This window comes from Bos taurus, chromosome 17 (genome assembly GCF_002263795.3).
Source record: "Bos taurus isolate L1 Dominette 01449 registration number 42190680 breed Hereford chromosome 17, ARS-UCD2.0, whole genome shotgun sequence".
NCBI classification, from domain to species: domain Eukaryota; kingdom Metazoa; phylum Chordata; class Mammalia; order Artiodactyla; family Bovidae; genus Bos; species Bos taurus.
In genome coordinates, this window is record NC_037344.1 from 376,378 (window position 1) to 396,253 (window position 19,876).

A 19,876-nucleotide genomic window follows, 5' to 3' on the forward strand; every position below is an offset into this window, starting at 1 on the left:
GCCACATCTTCTTGTGACATGTTTCTATGTGAAATTCTCTATTCTGGGATCCTGTTATTGTTTAAGGCACTTTCTAAATCATTGACCATAGTTGGCCCTCACCCTTTCTTATTTTGCTTTGAAATTTCAGCAGGTACAATCTCTGCTGTTTTTCAGGACTCTGAATGTGGTGGTGAACCAGCAGCTAGGTTTTCCTTGTGCTTCACTGCTACAGAAATTCCCATTCTAACCATCATTGTTTTAAGGAGAAAAAGTTGATGGTGCTACCACTTGTTATGGAGTTGTGTTGCTCTTCAAGATTATTGACATTTTAGCTAGGTTACATCTCGCTTGTCTGTTGAACGACATTATCAGTTATAGGAGGTTTGGTTAAATATGACTGATTTAATTAAAACAGCTTGTTTTTCTATCTCACCTCCTCTTGTGCTAAGCAGCCAGCATTTGATGAAGCAGCTTAACCAGCTCCAAGTCTGCCTCTTCCTGTGCACCTGAGGAAGAAAGGTGGACAGATGCTATGTAATCTCTCCACCACCCCCACCTCCAGTCGAAAGTAAATTCTTGTTTCCTGAAACTACCAATTATTTTAGATACCTCAGAGCCTAATGGCACATTCTAACTTTAAGAAGATATACATTAGTCCACTCTTATCCAAGGTTTTGGTTACCGTGGTCAACTACAGTCTGAAAATATTAAATAGAAGATTCCAGAAACAAAATTCATAAGTTTTAAGTTGAGCACTGTTCTGGTTGTGTGATGGTATTGTCCTGCCTGCTCCAGCTTGAAATGGGACTCACCCCTCTGCCCAGTGTGTCTCAGCCATTCGTCACTCAGCAGCTCTCTTGGTTGTTAGGTTGATTGTTGCAGTGCTTATGTTCAAGTGACCCTTATTTTACTTCATAATGGCCCCAAGTGCAGGAGAAGTGATCCTGGCAATTCAGAAATGCCAAAGCTTTAAGTGAAAAGTGTAAATGTTCTTAAGAAAAAAACATCATATGCTGAGGTTGCTAAGATCTGTGGTAAGAATAAACCTTCCATTTGTGAAATTGTGAAAAACGAAAAAGAAATTTGTGCTAATTTTGCTGTCACACCTCAAACTGTGAAAGTTATAGCCACAGGGCATGATAACTGCTCAGTTAAGATGGAAAACACATTAAATTTGTATAGTAAGGTATTTTGGAAGAGCGAGAGTACGTTCACATAACTGTTATTACTGTATAGTTATTGTTCTGTTTTATTATCACTGTTGTTAATCTCTTACTATGCTTAATTTATCAATTAAACTTTATCATGGGTATATATGTATGGAAATAACAGTACATACAGGTTTCAGTGCCATCTGCGGTTTTAGGGATCCACTGAAGGTCTTGGAATGCCTTCCCAGTGTAGGGAAGGCTTCTGTATATATATATATATATAGAAACAATAGGGTTTTCCAGTCTTAGGAATTCACTCCTTTGATACCTGAAAACCAAAGAGTGTGTTGATATATTTGGGTATGATTTATTTTCAAAGGAGTTTTTTCCTGAGAAGGACCATTTGTTACGATGTTTCACTTGGGAGATGAGTGTCTATCTTTTTTCTGTATCATTTGAGTTTTATATGAGGCCTGTGTAACCCCTGTTCTTCTCCAGACATGAGCCCTTAGAAGTTATTCTCTTTCCGAAGCTTTCCTGTATGTTAGGGCTTGGCTTGTGTGCTGTGTACTCCAACCTCCCACACTTGCCCTAATAGTTGTCATTTCATTTTGTAAGTGTCTGTTAGCTTGTCTCTTTCCCAGCCTCCAGGGTAGATTCCTTACTATCATGGGCATTGTCTTATTTATTGTGGTGAACATGTGGTAAATATGTTATTGCTGGAATTGAATACTAAAACTAAGCATGTCTTTGATCTATAACGTGGCATGACACTCCATGTGACCTATCCCAAGGTGTGACTTCGTACTGGTTTGCCTTTGTTTTTATCTTACTAGTTAATTAACTGACATTGTCCTTGGTGCCCTGTATGCACTTTAGATATTTGATGAATGAGTGAATAAGTGCAGATTTTACTAATTAGCAACTTTATTTATACCTTCATTCTGAAAGACTTTAATTTTTTTAGTCAATTGCCTCATTAGATTTCACATCAGATCAGATCAGATCAGATCAGTTGCTCAGTCATGTCTGATTCTTTGTGACCCCATGAATCGCAGCACGCCAGGCCTTCCTGTCCATCACCAACTCCCGGAGTTTGCTCAGACTCACGTCCATCGAGTCAGTGATGCCATCCAGCCATCTCATCCTCTGTCGTCCCCTTCTCCTCTTGTACCCAATCCCTCCTAGCATCAGAGTCTTTTCCAATGAGTCAACCCTTCGCATGAGGTGGCCAAAGTACTGGAGTTTCAGCTTTAGCATCATTCCTTCCAAAGAAATCCCAGGGCTGATCTTCTTCAGAATGGACTGGTTGGATCTCCTTGCAATCCAAGGGACTCTCAAGAGTCTTCTCCAACACCACAGTTCAAAAGCATCAATTCTTCGGCGTTCAGCCTTCTTCACAGTCCAACTTTCACATCCATACATGCCCACAGGAAAAACCATAGCCTTGACTAGACGAACCTTTGTTGGCAAAGTAATGTCTCTGCTTTTCAATATGCTATCTAGGTTGGTCATAACTTTCCTTCCAAGGAGTAAGCATCATTTAATTTCATTGCTGCAGTCACCATCTGCAGTGATTTTGGAGCCCAGAAAAATAAAGTCTGACACTGTTTCCACTGTTTCCCCATCTATTTCCCATGAAGTGATGGGACCGGATGCCATGATCTTCGTTTTCTGAATGTTGAGCTTTAAGCCAACTTTTTCACTCTCCACTTTCACTTTCATCAAGAGGCTTTTTAGTTCCTCTTCACTTTCTGCCATAAAGGTGGTGTCATCTGCATATCTGAGGTTATTGATATTTCTCCGGGTAATCTTGATTCCAGCTTGTGTTTCTTCCAGTCCAGCATTTCTCATAGTAGAAATATAAACTCACCATGTATACTTTGGGTATGGATGGCTAAAACAAATTTCTGTTATTTTTATTGCTGGGTTTTATTTGTAGCTCTCTTCTCCTCATCCAAAGTCATTCAACTTCTTGTGAGCATGCACACTTGAAAAGATAAGAATGTGTCTACATTCAGTAGACACAAACTGGCTGAATGATAGGAAGATTGGTCAAATCTCTCTTGTCTGCAAGTACTGTTTTAAAAATATGTTATTGCTGGAATTGAATACTAAAACTAAGCATGTCTTTGATCTATAATGTGGCATTACACTCCATGTGACCTATCCCAGGGTGTGACTTCATACTGGTTTGCCTTTGTTTTTATCTTACTAGTTAATTAACATCAGCTAATAAGCTACTATTATACCTTGGTGGCTCTGATGGTAATGTATCTGCCTGCCATGCAGGAGACTCAGTTTGATCCCTGGGTCAGGAAGATCCCCTGGAAAAGGGAATGGCTATCCACTCCAGTATTTTTTCTGAAGAATTCCATGGACAGGGGAGCCTGGTGGGCTATACTCCATTGGGTTGAAAAGTTGGACACAACTGAGCAACTAATTTATATTAATTATCTTACCAGTAGCCAGTAAGGCCAAGATAATTATGTGATAAAAGGTTTGGATCAATGAGTAATTATAATTGAAGCTGAGTGTAATTACGGGATTTTGAGGTGTTCAGTGTAATTCCATTTAAGTTCCGTTTTGAAACTAGAGCACTAGGAAGGATTATTGACAAAAGGAAAAGAGACATAAAGATGCAGTTGACTCACGTTTGAGCTGTGTGGAGATGGTTATGGTGGGAAACCTGGATGGCTCTGCTCACCCCAGCATCCCTCTTCTCACATGCTCTTTTTGTGCCACACTCCCCATAGTACTTTGCTACTTAAGGTCTCCATCCAGTAGCCTCTGCTCTTCTCTCTGTGTGAGATTCTCTTGCTCCTCTCCATCCAGGTAACACTTATCTGTGATTAGAACTCAGCTAAGTACAGTAGCTGCAGGGTGCCTTTTCTGACCCCGAGTCTGATTTAGATGCTCTCCTGTTCTCCTAGCGTCTTCCCTCTGGCACTTTCTACTTTGTTCTGTAATCCTTGCATTGTCAGACCTTTCTGCTAGTCTCCTTAAGGGCAGAGAAGATCTTTCAGTGCTTTGTTGAATTTGACTTCTCTAACTATTTTTGTAGTGGTAGTGCTAAAAACCCACTAAAACTGGGCCTTTTGTAAACTATACGTAAGAATTCTGCATCGTATCTGGTGTACAGTATGTCTAATAAAAAATGGCTGTTGTTTATACTTTCTATTCCCTGTTTTATTCAAGCTTTAACACGTCTTAAAATCACATAACTTTAGATGGTTTTGTAAACCAGACTCCTTAGATTTGAATCCTGGCATTGCCACTAGTGGTGACTTTAGACTGCTTATTCATCTTTACCTTGGTTTCCCCAGCTATACATTTTAAGGGTAGAAATTACAATAACATGAACCTCATAAGATATTGATTAGAGAAGGCAATGGCAGCCCACTCCAGTACTCTTGCCTGGAAAATCCCATGGACAGAGGAGCCTGGTAGGCTGTAGTCCATGGGGTCGCTAAGAGTTGGACGTGAGTTAGCAGCAGCAGCAGCATAAGATATTGATAAGGTCTAAGTGAAATTATACATGTGGGTGGAGCTCCCGCATAACATCTTCCCGAAAAACCACTGACTTCCTCCTGCTTACTTGAGAACCCATGGAATTCATAGAATTGCAGAGTGGTTTCAACTGCTCAGAGTGTACTGTGGACTTTGTCAGTTTTCCACATTGATCTGGAGGAATTTCAGAGAGTGATGTGCCACATCTGGAGCCTAACAGGTTATGTCTCATCATGTCTCACCCATGCTTCAGCTTACAGGGCACAGTGAGCTTATCTCTGGGATGCTGTCCTCACTGTGGCTGGGTTGGCCCCTTTTCTTACAGTTTCTTCTAGACTTGGAGGGAATGTGAGTACCAGTAGGATCTTCAGAAGTTTTGGTGTGAACTCCACAGAGATAGGGCTTCCCAGGTGGCTCAGTGGTAAAGAATCCACCTGCCAATTCAGGAACCGTAGGAGACGCAGGTTAGATCCCTGGATTGGAAAGATCCCCTGGAGGAGGAAATGGCAACCCACTCCACTATTCTTGCTGAGATAATCCCATGGTCAGAGGAGCCTGGTGGGCTACAGTCCATAGGGTTGCAAAGAGTTGAAAATGACTAAATCGACTGAGTGCTCATAGCACAGCACAGAAAGAAGTTTGAAAGTGGTGTGGGAAATGGAACACTCAACGACTGGGTTAAGCTCCTGTGAAAATGTTTCTTGTAAGTTATTAGAAATTGCAGAAGCTGGTAGGCACCCTTGTGGGGAATGGGGATAGTTTAGCAGGAGGCCTAGTGTCACCTAGGTACACTATACTCATGAATTCAGTGTCAGGATATTTGACGTGCAGAAAGGACTTTCGGCTCATCACACCTTGTTTCAGTCATTAGTGACGTGATTGCCAGTAAGGTTGGTAGAGTCCTCTTCTTTTTTCTGAAATTAGTGCCAGCAAAGTTTTACCCCAAAAAGATACTCAGTGACATTCTTATTTAGCTGGAGCATTTCATCTAGCAGCTTATATAGCTTGTGAAAAGTGTTTACTGCATGTTTTTGAATGCATTAAAATGCATATCCATTAAAATGGATATTTTAGAACTGGAAGTGTAATTATATGTACTGAATAACTTTTAAGGTAACAAAATTCTTTTTAATTTTATGTGTGATAATATTTTCTGACATTGAAGAATGAGATGTTTTGCACTGGAAAATGTTCTCATTAAGTTAAACTTCAAATGCTCAAATGCCTTTCATGCAGCAAGTAGTTGAATATAACTCTACCTTTGCTTCATGACCCAGGACATTTCCTGTGTCTGTATAGTTTTGGTACTTTGACCCAATTTAGTTTTCTATGTGTGTTTTATTTTGTCTTGTCTTAGTGTCATACCACCATCTGCCACTTCTGCTGATGCAGTTCTTAATATAAACAACTTCCCCTTCCTACTCCATTGATAATTTGCTGCCAGTAACTTTCATTAGGTTGAGATAACACAAACAAAATTCTGAGTGAGGGCAAAGGCATGTTGGCCTATGTCATGGCTGTTTTATTTGTGCTTCATGTTTGGGAACTCATTTTTAAGGATGGCAGTTTTTAGTTAAGTCTTCAGAAAATTGGGGCTTCACTGTAAAGGTTTTGCATAGGATGTTCAGTACATTTATTGTTGTTATCATTTAAATTTTTTCTCTCTCTCATAAACAGTCAGAATTTGCTGTGTGATGTCACGATTGTGGCCGAAGACATGGAAATTTCTGCTCATAGAGTGGTGCTGGCTGCCTGTAGTCCTTACTTTCACGCCATGTTTACAGGTATGAAATGTTTTGGTTATGGACGTTTATAAAATGTATACAGATTTGGGCTTTTCTTTCCACATTTTCTTTTTTTATATTTACTTATTTTTGGCTGCACTCAGTCTTCCTTGCTTCACGAGGGCTTTCTCTGGTTGTGGTGAGAAGGGGCTGCTCTCATTGCAGTGACGGGCATCTCATTGTGATGGCTTCTCTGGTTGCAAAGCACAAGCTCTAGATACGCAGGCTTCGGTAGTCGCGGCACACAGGCTCAGTGGGTGCAGCTCGCAGGCTTTAAAGCATAGGCTCAGTAGTTGTGGCACGTGAGCTTAGTTGCTCCATAACATGTGGAATCATCCCGCACCAGGGATCAAACCCTTGTCCTCTGCATTGACAGGCAGATTCTTACAACTGTGCCACCAGGAAGTCCCACATTTTCTTTTCTTATTAACATTTTATTGTTATGAAATTAAGCATTGTAGTAGAAGAAAATGCTATTGTTTTGTTTTAAATTACTCTTCATCTTTGTTTTTCATTATTGTTACCATGTTGTGTACATACATGTGTACATTACATACAAGTACAATTTTGTGCTCAGCCTCCCCCTTTTGCATTTATATTTGTATATACTGGCTAAGTTTGCCTCCCTGCAGTTTATAAGAGCTTTTAGCATTTTCTTATTTTGACGAAAGTAAATTGCTTTTACTGTTCTGCATTTCTTCAAAGGATTTTCACATTTGCCTCATCACTGTTTATAGTGAACAAATAAATGTTTAGTAAATGCCTTTTGATTCAGCAATATAAGAAAATAGAGTGGATACTTAGTTATAAAAATACGTAGAATAATTTTAGTATTTCGGACAAAAAAAAGTAGTTTACTAATGCCACACTAGAAGCCGTTAAATTCATTTTTCTGTCTTTAAACCCTTTAAAAAAATACAGTTGATGTACAATATTTTGTTTTAAGAGCACTGTTTAATGATTTGGCATTTGCATGCTTTATGAAATGGTTAGATGATCACTATATGAGTCCTTTAGCCACGTATCCCCACACAGAATCACTATAGTATCACTGTCTTTATGTTGTGTATTACATCCCCATGACTTTATTCTTTTCATAATTATAGGTTTGTATCACTTAACTATTCACCTAATTCTCCCCCTTTCCACCGTGCTCACCTGTGTCAGTTGCCTGTTTGTTTTCTGTGTTTGTTGATTCTGTTTTCACTTTATTTTGTTTGTTTTGTTATCTTTGATTTCACATATGAAATCATGTAATATTTGTAGTCTCTGTTTGACTTATTTCACTTAGCATGATATCCTCTAGATATATCCGTGTTGTTGAAAATGGTAAGGTTTCATTCTTTTTTATGCCTATTCATATTTCATTGTATATATACCACATATTCTTTATCCTTTTATCTATCAATGGACACAGGTTGCTTTTATATGTTGGCTATTGTAAGCAGTGCTGCAATAAATGTAGAGGTGCACATATTTTTCCAGTTACTGTTTTTGTTTTCTTCAGGTGTGAAGAAAGTTGAATTGGTGAATCATATGGTAGTTGTATTTTTAATTTTTTGAGGCACCTGCATACTGTTTTCCATAGTGGTTGTATTAGTTTATAGTCCTGCAAACAGTGCACAAGTGTTTTTCTTTACATCTTCACCAATATTTCTTATTTGTTAACTTCTTGAAAACAGCCATTCTGACAGGTATGATATAGATCTTATTCTGATTTTGATTTGTGTTTCCCTGGTTATTAGTGATGCTGACTACCTTTTCATATGCCTGTTGGCCATCTGTATGTCTTCTTTGGAGCAATGTCTATACAAGTACTCTGGCCATTTTTATTTTTGATGTTCAGTTGTATGAGTTTTTTGTTTATTTTGGATGGAAACTCCTTATTGGATGGTTCATTTGGAAATACTTTCTTTCACTTGGTAGGCTGCCTTCCTAGTTGTTGATAGTTTTCACTGTGCAAAAGCTTCTTAGTTTCATGTAGTCCCATGTGTTAATTTTTGCTTTTGTTGCCGTTCCCTGAAGAGAGAAATCCAATAAATATTGCTTTGATCGTACTGTCTATGCTTTCTTCTAGGAATTTTATGGTTTCAGGTATTATATTAAGTCTTTAATCCGTTTTGAGTTTATTTTTGTGCATGATATTAGACAGCAATCCAGTTGGATTCTTTTGCATGTAGCTGTCCACTTTTCCCAGTATCATTTATTGAAGAGACTGTCTACTCCCCATTGCCTTTTTTGTTGGAGATTAATTGACCATTTAAGTTTTGATTTATTTCTGTACTATTTAGTTATATTGACCCATGTATTTTTCTTTTTTGTACTAATACTAGACTATTTTGATTACTGTACCTTTGTAATATAAATTAAAGTCAGGGAACATGATACCTCCCTCTTTGTTCTCCTTTCTTAAGATTGTTTTGGCTGTTTGGGGTGTTTTCAGACAAATTTTAGAATTATTTGTTCTAGTTCTGTGAAAAGTATCATGGGTATTTTGATAGGGATTGCATTGAATCTATAGATTACCTTTAGGATTTATGATCATTTTAACCTTATTAATTCTTCCAACCCATAAGCATAGTATTCTTTCCATTTGCTTTTGTTGTCTTTAGTTTCTTTCATCCATGTCTTATAGCTTTCAAAGTACAAGTTTTTTTGCCTCTTTGGTTGTATTTATTCCAAGGTATTTTATTCTTTTGGATGAAATTGTAAATGTGATCAATTTCTCTTTCTGATAGTTTGTTATTAGTGTATGGAAACACAGCATGTTTCTGAATATTACATTTTTATTCTAGATCTTTACTGAGTTTATGTATTAAATTAATTCTGATAGTTTTGGGTAGCATTATAAGGATTTTCTATATATGGTCATGTCCTCTGCAAACATTGACAGTTTTACTTCTTCTTTTCCAATTTAGATTCCTTTTATTTATTTTTCTTCTCTGTTTGCTGTGGGTAGAACTTCCAAAACTATGTTGGATAAAAGTGGCAAGAGTGGACATCATTGTCTTGTTCCTGATTTTAGAAGAAATGCTCTCAGCTTTTCACCATTGAGTATGATAACTGTGGGCTTGTCATATATGGCCTTATTATATTGAGGTAGGTTCACAATATATATATTGTGCTCACTTTCTAGAGAGTTTTTTTTTTATCATAAATGGATATTGAATTTTATGAATAGCTTTTTGTGCATCTATTGATATGATCATATCATTTTTATTCTTCAGTGTGTTAAAGTGGTATATCTCATTGATTGGTTTGTGGAGTATTAAATCATCTTTAATCATATATCTCTAGGATAAAGTCTACTTGATACGGTATATGATTCTTCTGGTGCATTGTTGATTTCAGTTTACTAATATTTTGAGAGTTTTTGCACCTGTGTTCATCAATGGTACTGGCCTGTAATTTTATTTTTGGGGTGGTGTTTTTGCCTGTTTTGGTAGGGTGATGCTGATCTTACAGAATGCATTCCAAAGTGTTCCTTTGTCTTCAGTTTTTTGGCATAGCGTGAGTTGGTATTAACTCTTTAAACGTTTGATAGAATATCACCTATTGGTGTTGGATTTTTCTTTGTCGGTAATTTTCACAATTATTGGTTCAGTTTCATTACTGGTAACCAGTCTTCATATTTTATGTGTCTTCCTGATTGTCTTTGGAGATTGTATATTGCTTGGAATACATCTATTTTAAATTGCCCATTTTGTTGATGTATACTTGTTCACAGTAATCTCTAAGGATCTTTTGTATTTTTGTGGTTTCACCTGTAATTTCTCAGTTGTTTATTTGGGCCCTGTCTTTATGAGTCTAGCTAAATAGTTATTAATTTTGTGTATCTTTTCAAAGAACTAGCTCTTTCATTTATCTTTCTGGTTTTTAGTCTTTATTTATTTTTGCTCTGATATTAATTATTTCTTTCCTTCTACTAACTTTAGGTTTTGTTTATTTTAATTTTTCTGGTTCCTTTGGGTATAAGGTTAGATTGCTTTGAGATTTTTCTTATTTCATGAAGTAGGCTTGTATGACTGTAAACTTTCCTCTTAGAACTGCTTTTGCTGTGTTCCATAGACTTTGGATTATTGTATCATGTTTGGATTGTGTTTCATTTTAATTTGTCTCCAGATTTTTATTTCCTTTTGATTTCTTCAGTGTCCTGTTGGTTGTTCAGTGGCATATTGTTTAGGCTGCATGTGTTTGTGCTTTTTCATTTTTTTTCCTATTGATTTTTCTTCTCATACTACTGGTATGATTTCTGTCATCTCAAATTTATTCAGATTTGTTTTGTGGCAACATATCCTGGAGAATGTTTTTTGTGCACTTGAATGTGTATTCTGCTGCTTTTTGCTTATGTTCTGATTGAACCCAGGTCTCTTGTGTTCACCATCGGAGCTACCAGGGAAGCCCGTATTCTGTATATACATAGAAAATTTATCTAGTCAAATGTGTTATTTAAGGCTAGTGTTTCCTTATTGATATTTTTTCCAGATGATCTGTCTGCAGATATAAATGGGGTGTTAAAAGTCCCCTACTATTATTGTAATCCTGTTGGCTTAATTTATTTATGTACTCCTGTGTTGGGTTTCCCAGGTGGCACTAGTGGTAAAGAAGCCAGTGCAGGAGACATTAGAGATGCACATTCAATCCCTGGGTTGGGAAGATCCCCTGGAGAAGGGCATGGCAACCTACTCCAGTATTCTTACCTGGAGAATCCCATGAAGCAAGGAGCTTGGTGGGCTACTGAGTCAAACATGACTGAAGTGAGTTAGCATGCAGGCATGCATGTTGGGTGTGTATACATTTACAGTTGTTATATCTTCTTGGATTGATCCCTTGATCGTTAGGTAATGCCTGTCTTTGTCTCTTGATAACATCTTTGTTTTAAAGTCTGTCCTGTCTGATATACATCTGCCACCCCAGCTTTCTTTTCATTTGGGTTTATGTGGAATATTTTTTCCATCTCTTCACTGTTAGTCTGGGTGTATCTTTAGATCTGAAGTAAGTCTCTTGTAGGTTGCATATATGTGTGGTAAGTTGCTTTAGTTGTGTCTAACTCTGTATGACCCTGTGGACTGTAGACTTCTTGGCTCCTCTGTCCATGGGGATTCTCCAGGCCAGAATACTGGAGTAGGTTACCATGTCCTCCCACAGGGGATCTTCCTGACCCAGGGATTGGACCCACGTCTCTTATGTCTCCTTCATTGGCAGGCAGGTTCTTTACCACTAGCATCACCTGGGAAACATACAGATAGGTTTTATTTTTTAAATCTATTCAGCCATTCTGTCTTTTGATTGGAGCAGTTTGTTTATTTTCATTTAAACTATTGATGTATATGTAGTTCTTGCCATTTTGTTAATTGTTTTATGGTCATTTTTATGGTTTTCTTTTGTTCCTTTTTCTTTAATATTCCTATTAAAATATCATGTAATTTAATTAATTTTAAAAGATTTATTTATTTGTTTGTTTCGGCTGTTTGGTCTTTTCTGCTGTGTGTACTTTTCTCTCGTTGCAGCGAGTGAGGTCTGCTCTTAATTTTTGTGAGAGGTCTTCTCGTTGCAGTGGTTTCTCTTGTTGCAGGGCACGGGCTTTAAGTCATGCAGGCTTCAGGTGTTGTGGCAAATGGGCTTAGCAGTTGTGGCTCATGTGGGGTGGTTTTACAGCATCTGAGGTCTCTTCATGGCCCAGAGATCAAACCCGTGTCTCCTTCATTGGTAGGCAGGCTCTTTACCACTAAGCCACCAGGGAATCCCTGGTGATTCTCTTTTGTTATTACCATAAGGTTCATATATAACAACCTGTGCGTGTATATATGTGATTATTTCAAATTGAAGATCTCTGCAGTTCTAATGCATTGTAACAGCCCTGCATTTTTATTTCTACCTCCTTTTATTTAATGTTTTTTGTCATATTTTACATCTTTTTGTTTGTATACCCCTTAACTATTTATTATAGCTATAAATGATTTTACTATTTTTGCCGTTTTACCTTCCTTCTAGCTTTTAAGTTGTTTATCTACTACTTTTACTATTTGTTTGCCTTTTCATGTAAGAATTTTCATGTTTCTGTTTGGAGTCTGTCTTTTCCACTTAGAGAAATTCCTTGAATTCATTTCTTACAAAGCTGGTTTGGTGGTACTGAACTCTCTTAGCTTTTGCTCATTTGGAATACTCTTCCTCTTCCCCTTCAAATCTGGATGAGAGCCTTGCAGGTAGAACATTTGTGGTGTAGATTTTATTGTTTCATCACTTGGAATATCATGGCACTCCTCCTGGCCTGCTAAAGTCCCTGCTGAAGAGTCAGCTGACAGTCTGGGGTGTTCTCTTGCTGCTTTTTAAGATTTTCTCTTTATCTTTAATTTTTGCCATTTTAATTACAACGTGTTGTGGTGTGGACCTCTTTAAGTTCCTCTTGTTTGCGATTCTTTGCTTCCTCTCACTGAATGTTTCTTTCTTTCCCTAGGTTAAGGAAGTTTCACCTGTTATTTCTTCAAGTAACTTCTCTGCCCTTTGCTGTCTTTTTCCGGTACCCCTATAATACGAATGTTAGTATGCTTGATGTTGTCCCAGAAGTCTCTTAAATATTCTCATTTTTTTCAAATTCTTTTTTTTTCCTGTTCACCTTGGATGATTTTCACTACTCTGTCTTCCATGTTGCTATTATACTTCTCTGTATCATCTAAAATACTTTTCCTTCCAGTTTCTTTTTTCTGGGTATTTTATCTTCATGTCTGTTTGGTTTATTTTTATATTTTCTAACTTTCCTAAAATTCTCACTGTGTTCATCTAATTCTTCTCCCACATTCATGGAGCATCTTAATGATCGTTAATGAGAACTCTTTATCAGGTAAGTTGCCTGCCTCCATTTCTTTTAGTTCTTTTTCTGAAGCTTTGTCTTATTCCTTTGTGTAGAGCATATTTTGCTCTCTCCTCATTTTGCCAAATTTTCTGTATTTATCAGGTAAATTGGTTATATTTCTGGATCTTGGAGAAGTGGCCTTATATGGTTGACATCCTGTAGGGCCCAGTAGCTTGCTCCCCTCCTATTTCAGAGCTATATGTTCTTAGGGTGCCCCCTATAAGGACCGTGTGACTCCTTCTGTTGTGGTGGGAAGAGTCCTATGGGCAGTCTGGTAGGCAGATTCCTGGTTTCTGGCCCGGTTGGCTGCAAGACTGTGCCCTGCGTAGTGGCTGTAGTCAGGCTGGAGGTTGGGGTCGGCTTCCCATGAGACTGTCTGCATGACCCTGGTTGGGGCACAGGGCTGCTGCCAGCTTGCTGGTGTGCAGATAAGCCCCTGGAGCTAATAGTCTATCGGGTGGATCCCAAAATGGCATTGCCAGCACCAGTGTCCTTGTGGTAGAATGACATCCTCAGAATGGTTGCCACCAGCATTGGTGCCCTCAGGGTGATCTCTTGCCTCTTGGGAGCCTAAGATCAGTATGTAGGTCTAGCCCAGGCTTCTTTCAAACTGCTGCTTCTGTCCTGGGTCTCTGAGTGTATGAGATTCTGCACATCCCTGAAACAGCTGAGTCTTTCCCACAGCCTTCTTGCTGTCCTGCACGCAGGCCCTTCTGGCCTTCAAAACCAGATGTTGTAGTGGCTTGTCTTCTTGATGTAGGATTCCTGGGCTGGGGACCCTGATGTGCAGCTCGGAACCCTTGCTCTTTGGGGAGAACCTCTGTAATTGTGATTATACTCTTGTTTGTGGGTTGCTCATTCAGGTGAGTTAGATCTTGACTAGGTCTTGTCATTGTCCCTTCTACCCTTCTCATTGTGGTTCCTTCTCTATGTCTTTATGTGGGAGATATCTGCTAGTTTTCAGGTCATTCTCATTTATAGTTGCTCTGTGAGTAGTTGTAATTTGATGTGTCTGTAGGAGCTGGTGAGCTCCAGGTCTTCCTACTCTGCCACCTGGCTACATCCTCCCTTAACTTCATTCTTAAGAAAACAAAATCGAAACATCCAGTATAGTACTGTTGAAGAAAATAAAGTTATTATCTTTTCCAACAATGAGCTTATAGTCTTAGATTATTGATAGAACAAACAAATGCTTGTAAATACATAGTTATAGAAGAAAGCCCAAATGTAAATCTATTCATACTTTAGAAACTTAAATATTTCCTATGTCTAACATTTTGCTAGATACTTTAAGGGGTAATAAACAAAATTAGCACACTTTTTGTACCAGTAATTTATTAATATCATTGGAGAAATGAGTTGTACACACTTTATTTTTATGCTTTTTTGCTTTTTGTTAAAGGATGGTTTATTAGAGTGGTCAAGGTGCAAGTGTTGAACAATCCAAGCAGACTAACAGCATGGCATGTATTAATAGATGTGCACCCTTTAAATACATAATAGTTTGTGGAAGATCTGTTCAGAGCAGTAATACAGATGGTGAGGACTATGATGGACAGTGTTGAGAGATGGGGATCTGACATTTCCTGAAATGTAATGAGTACCAAGGGTTTATACACATAAAAAAAAGTGCAGAGGCAATGTGGAGAGAATAGGCTTGGTGTTTTGAGAGTAGTGAGGGCTCTGGAGACCACCTCACTTTTCAGCCTGTTACATTCTTGTTGTTCCTGAACTGAGTTAAATAATCAAGAATGTAAGAAAGGGGACTTCCCTGGTGGCCCAGTGGTTAAGATCTGCCTGCCAGTTCAGGGAACATGGATTTGATCCCTGGTCTGGAAAGATTCTATATGCTGCAGTGACGCCTCAGCACCACAGCTCCCGAGCCCATACTCCAGGGCTCGTGTGTTGCAACTGCTGAGCCCATGCACTGTAACTACTGAAGCCCACACACCTAGAGCCTGTGCTCTGCAACAAGAGGAGCCAGGACAACAAGAAGCCCATTGCAACAAAGACCCAGCTCAGACAAAATAAATAAATAAATAAATAAAATTAATTAATTATAAAAAAGACAAATGTAGGAAAAACAGTAGAGGGGTTGTGAGCCATATTGGGCAAGTGATTTGGGGATGGTGCCTTTAACTGAGGCTGATTAGAAAAGTTATAGAGGGACTAGTCACATTTTTATGTCCTAATTTCACTTCAATGACTGTCTTATTTATTACTCCTGGAGATTTTTTCCAAACAGAATTTCTAGGCTTGTAAAAGCAGTATTTGATCTGCTTTGTGTTGGCCTAATTTAGGAGTTCCCTAGTAAAGTGCCTTCTTTCAAGTCTTTGTTAGAATTACTGAATCTGGGATCATTAGTCTCTTCTTCAGTTTTGGCCTCAGTTTTCCCTTTTGGAAAATGAGCATAATAATGTTACTTCCTAGGATTCTTATAAAGATTATATGAGATCATGTATGTTTGTCCTTTATTTGACACATAGAAAATGTTCAATTAATATTGGCATTTTCGTGGTTATCATTATTATTTTTTACCCTCAATTCCTAAAGGTTGTTGTAAGGGTAAAAGATTGAAAATGTCTTAAAGTAGACTTCTTTTGATAAAGATTTTATTTTCCAGTTACAAAATGTAATGATTAATTTAAAATTACAAGATCAGAGTTGGTTTCCTTTCCCTTCAAAAGATAACACTTAAGAGTCTCGAAACTCCCTGAGCCTTTGACATGCAGAGACATGGATGCTGGTGATAGGAGATCTCATTATGTCTCTGTTTTTCTTCCCTCTTTACTTTTTAATCTAAACTACATTTCAGCTTCCCTCATTTCTTTCTTTCTTTCATCCTTCCTTTTTTTTTTTTTAACCTAATGATTCTCACCTCTTCATATTTTAGTTGACATGCAATTTTTGAATTATGTGTAACGATGGGGATGGGACCCTGAAGATGTTTTGATTCTATAAGTATTCCTAATGTCTCAGTTAACTGGTAGCTGGGTACTTCTTGCAGTTCAGCCTGTTTCTGCCTGAGAATACTTGGTCAAATCTTAGATTGCTATGCAACGGTGCAAAATGGGAATATTATGTTAATTTCTGGCACATATAAAATATGAATTGAGTACCTTGATTGTGACTTTTACAATTTTATTGAGGCATATTTTACATTGTAATTTTCAGTGATTTTTAATAAATTTACTCAGTAGTACTGCCATCACCATAAATCAACTTTATAGCATTTTAGTCCCTATGTATTATTTTTGAGACTCATCCATATTGTAGTATATATCATCAGATTGTTCCTCTTTATTGCTAAGTAGATTCCATTGTATGAAAACAGCAAATTTTGACTATATATTTACCAGCTGATGGACATTTAGATTGTTTCCAGTTTCTAGCAATTATAGCTAATGCTTCTATGAACATTCACATGTAGTTCTTTGTGTGGACACAAATTTTTATTTCTCATGGTGATAGATACATATGTGTGGAATGTCTGGTTATGTGGTAAATTTATATTTAACTTTTTAAAAATTGCTATATTATTTCCCCAAGTGACTGCATCATTTTATATTCCTACATTATGTATAAGTGTTTCCATTTTTCCACTTCCTTACCAACATTTGTTACTCTTTTTTTTTTTTTCCAGTTGTGGTCATTCTAATGGATGTGAAGTGGCATCTCTTATAGTTTCATTTGCACTTCCCTGATGACTAATGATGTTGAGCATCTTTTCATGTACTTGGTAGGCTAGGATTTTATGGTTCTTTGGTAGTAGATATTATTTACCTTTCTGGCAATCTTTGTTTATTTTCTTCTTTTGAATCCACTAAATAGCAGTTTGGCAAAGATTAGGTAAAATAAGACATGGAGATTTGGTCTGGGGGGTTTAGTGTACATGTATTTAAGATTTGCTAGACTATGAACCCATTGTTTGTCTGTTTTCCTGTCTGAAGTCCTACTGTATTTATATTATCTTTCATAAAAAATATGAGGAGGCCCACAAGTAGACCTTGGCGTGCTTCCATGCTATTACGTGCTGTGATGTTTGAGTCCTCTGGCTCAGTGATCAGCTATACACAGACGTGTCTGCAGTGGCACAGGGCTACCTTGTACTCCTCTTGTTCCTTGTGATTTGCCTATTTAGAAATGGGGACTCTGCAGATACTCTTTTTGGCCCTTGTTTTTCATCTCCCTTAAACTCAGAAAAATTTTCATTCAAATTATATCACCTAAAAAAGAATTCTATTACTCTTCTTAGTTCCAAGTATTCTGGTAGAAGAAGGGAAGTGAAAAGTAATTTTGTGATGTATCACCGGTTTTTCTTTTGTGAAGTTTAGATTAAGGCCAGGTTGTTTAACTGTTACTTGAAAAAGAATATATCAAATTGATTTCTTGTGTTTTTATTCATTTATCTATCTTTTTTTGCTTGTTTTGTTTTGGTTGATGGTGGCATGTGGGATCTTTGTTCCATGACCAGGGATCAAACCCATGCCCACTGTAGTGAAAGTGTGAAGTCCTAACCGCTAGACCACCAGGGAAATCCTGGGTTTTTGTGTTTTAAAATTACTTGCTTGTGTACAGATGTGACATTTAGAATGCCCTTTTCCTTAACACATGTATTTGAGGCTTCTTTTGTGCCACAGGCTAAAATATCTGAAATCTAGTGGGAAATAGGAAATTATTTTCATTCTTCTTTTTGGGGAGTGCTTTTTGATCATTTTCTTTTGTCACATTGAACATCATTTAGTAAGGTAAATTAGAATAGGAAGAGAGATTATCATTTGTGTAAGATGTGAGTTTTTTTAAAAGTTGCAAGCATGTTATATTTGTCTTAAGATTTGTGCTTTCCTTCATCAAGGAGTACTCATTGAGCACCTTCTGTGTGCTGGGTGTTATCCTAGTCTTTCAGAAAGGAAGAAAGGTTAGACAGAGAGGAAACAAAGTTTCTTATATTGCTGACTGCTGTAAAGAACATTAAATAGGGTATTGCACATAAAGTGCATATGTCTTTAGTCTGCATATGACAGAGAACTCCCCTTAAGGTGGTTTAAATAGCAAGGAAATACATTCTCTCATAACTAGAAAGTGAGCTGGTCACCAAGGATCCTCATCTGTCTGTGTTATCACCAAGCTGTACTCACTAAAAATTTTATCCTTTAATTGCTTCCCCCATGAATGCAAGATGCCTACTAGAGTGGACTAATATCTCAAGGAAGGAAAAGGGTTATCTCTTTCCTGTTTTCTTTTAGGAAGTAGGAGACCTGTTCCAGAAGTTATTCAAACTAGAGCCAAATTGGCAGGGAAATGCAGGTACCATGTTTGCCTTAGATTAGTTATAGAATTGGGGAATTTTGTATCATACCACCATAGCCAGTGCCTGGCAGGGCCATTCGGGTCATCTTGCCAGAAGGAAGATACCAATATGTTGGTAGTGTCTTTGTAACCTAAAAGCTAAAGAGCAATAATGATTGGAGGGGTTGACACATGTAACTTGAAGAGTAATGGAATACATTTTATTTATTAAATGTGGCTGTAATTTGTCATTCAAGTCTTAGTGTTTCAGCATAGTATAAAGTCTGTATTATACTTTTACTATTTTTTCAGTTTTTGTGTGCTAGGTAGTAACTAAAGTTAGAATCATATGCACTTTTTATTGATCCTAGGATTTGCCCTCTTATATCTATTCACTTCTTAGAACTTCAGAATGGGTAAACACAGTTATCAGTTTGTTCTGGGCTTCAGGAGTCCCGATTATGGTCCTTGAGATGGAAATGTTTACGTCCATACGTGTGTCCGTAAACGTTTACAATTTGGAGGTCTTCATTTCTTTTCTCAAGAAAAGTACAGTGTTCACTAGTCAAAGTGCTTAGCTCAACCTGTATAGTAACTTTTCAGTAAATGTTTGATGCCTGAAATCCTTCAAAGCCAGAACACAATAACTTAAGTGTTACTGGGTTGGCCAAAAACTTCCTTTGGTTTTTAAGTAAAAATACTGGATTGGCTAAAAAGTTGGTTTGGATTTTTCTGTTAAGATTTTATGGAAAAGCCTGAATGAACTTTCTGGCCAACCTAATAAAACACACATTTCTCATTTTTACCAAGAACTTTATGAACAATGTCATCACTGTTTTGTTCCATTGCTGTTGTTCAGTCGCTCAGTTGTGTCCTACTCTTTGTAACCCTGTGGACTGCAGCACACTGGGGTTTGCTGACCTTTACCATCTCCTGGAATGTGCTCAAACTTGTATCTGTTGAGTTGGTGATGCCATCCAGCCATCTCATTCTCTGCTGTCCCCTTCTTCTGCCTTCAATCTTTCCCAGCATCAGGGTCTTTTCTAATGAGTCAGCTGTTCGCATCAGGTGGCCAAAGTATTGGAGCTTCAGCATCAGTTCTTCCAGTGTATATTCAGAGTTGATTTCCTTTAGGATTGACTGGTTTGATCTTGCTGTCCAATGGACTCTCAAGATTCTTCTCCAGTACCACAGTTCAAAGACACTCAGCTTTTTTTATTGTCTGGTTCTCATGTCCATATAAGACTATTGGAAAAACGATGCTTTTGACTAGATGGACCTTTGTAGGCAAAGTAATGTCTCTGCTT

General features: G+C 37.7%; 1 protein-coding gene across 3 annotated transcripts in view; it reads left to right on the top strand.

Moving 5' to 3' along the window:
- The window catches only part of KLHL2 (kelch like family member 2), a 171,581-nt gene that overhangs the window by 36,690 nt on the left and 115,015 nt on the right, over nt 1-19,876 (top strand). For all 3 annotated transcript variants that reach the window (XM_005217427.4, XM_015475325.3, NM_001102160.1), the window contains 1 exon segment: nt 6,321-6,427. In XM_005217427.4, coding sequence (XP_005217484.1) covers nt 6,321-6,427 — 107 coding nt within the window.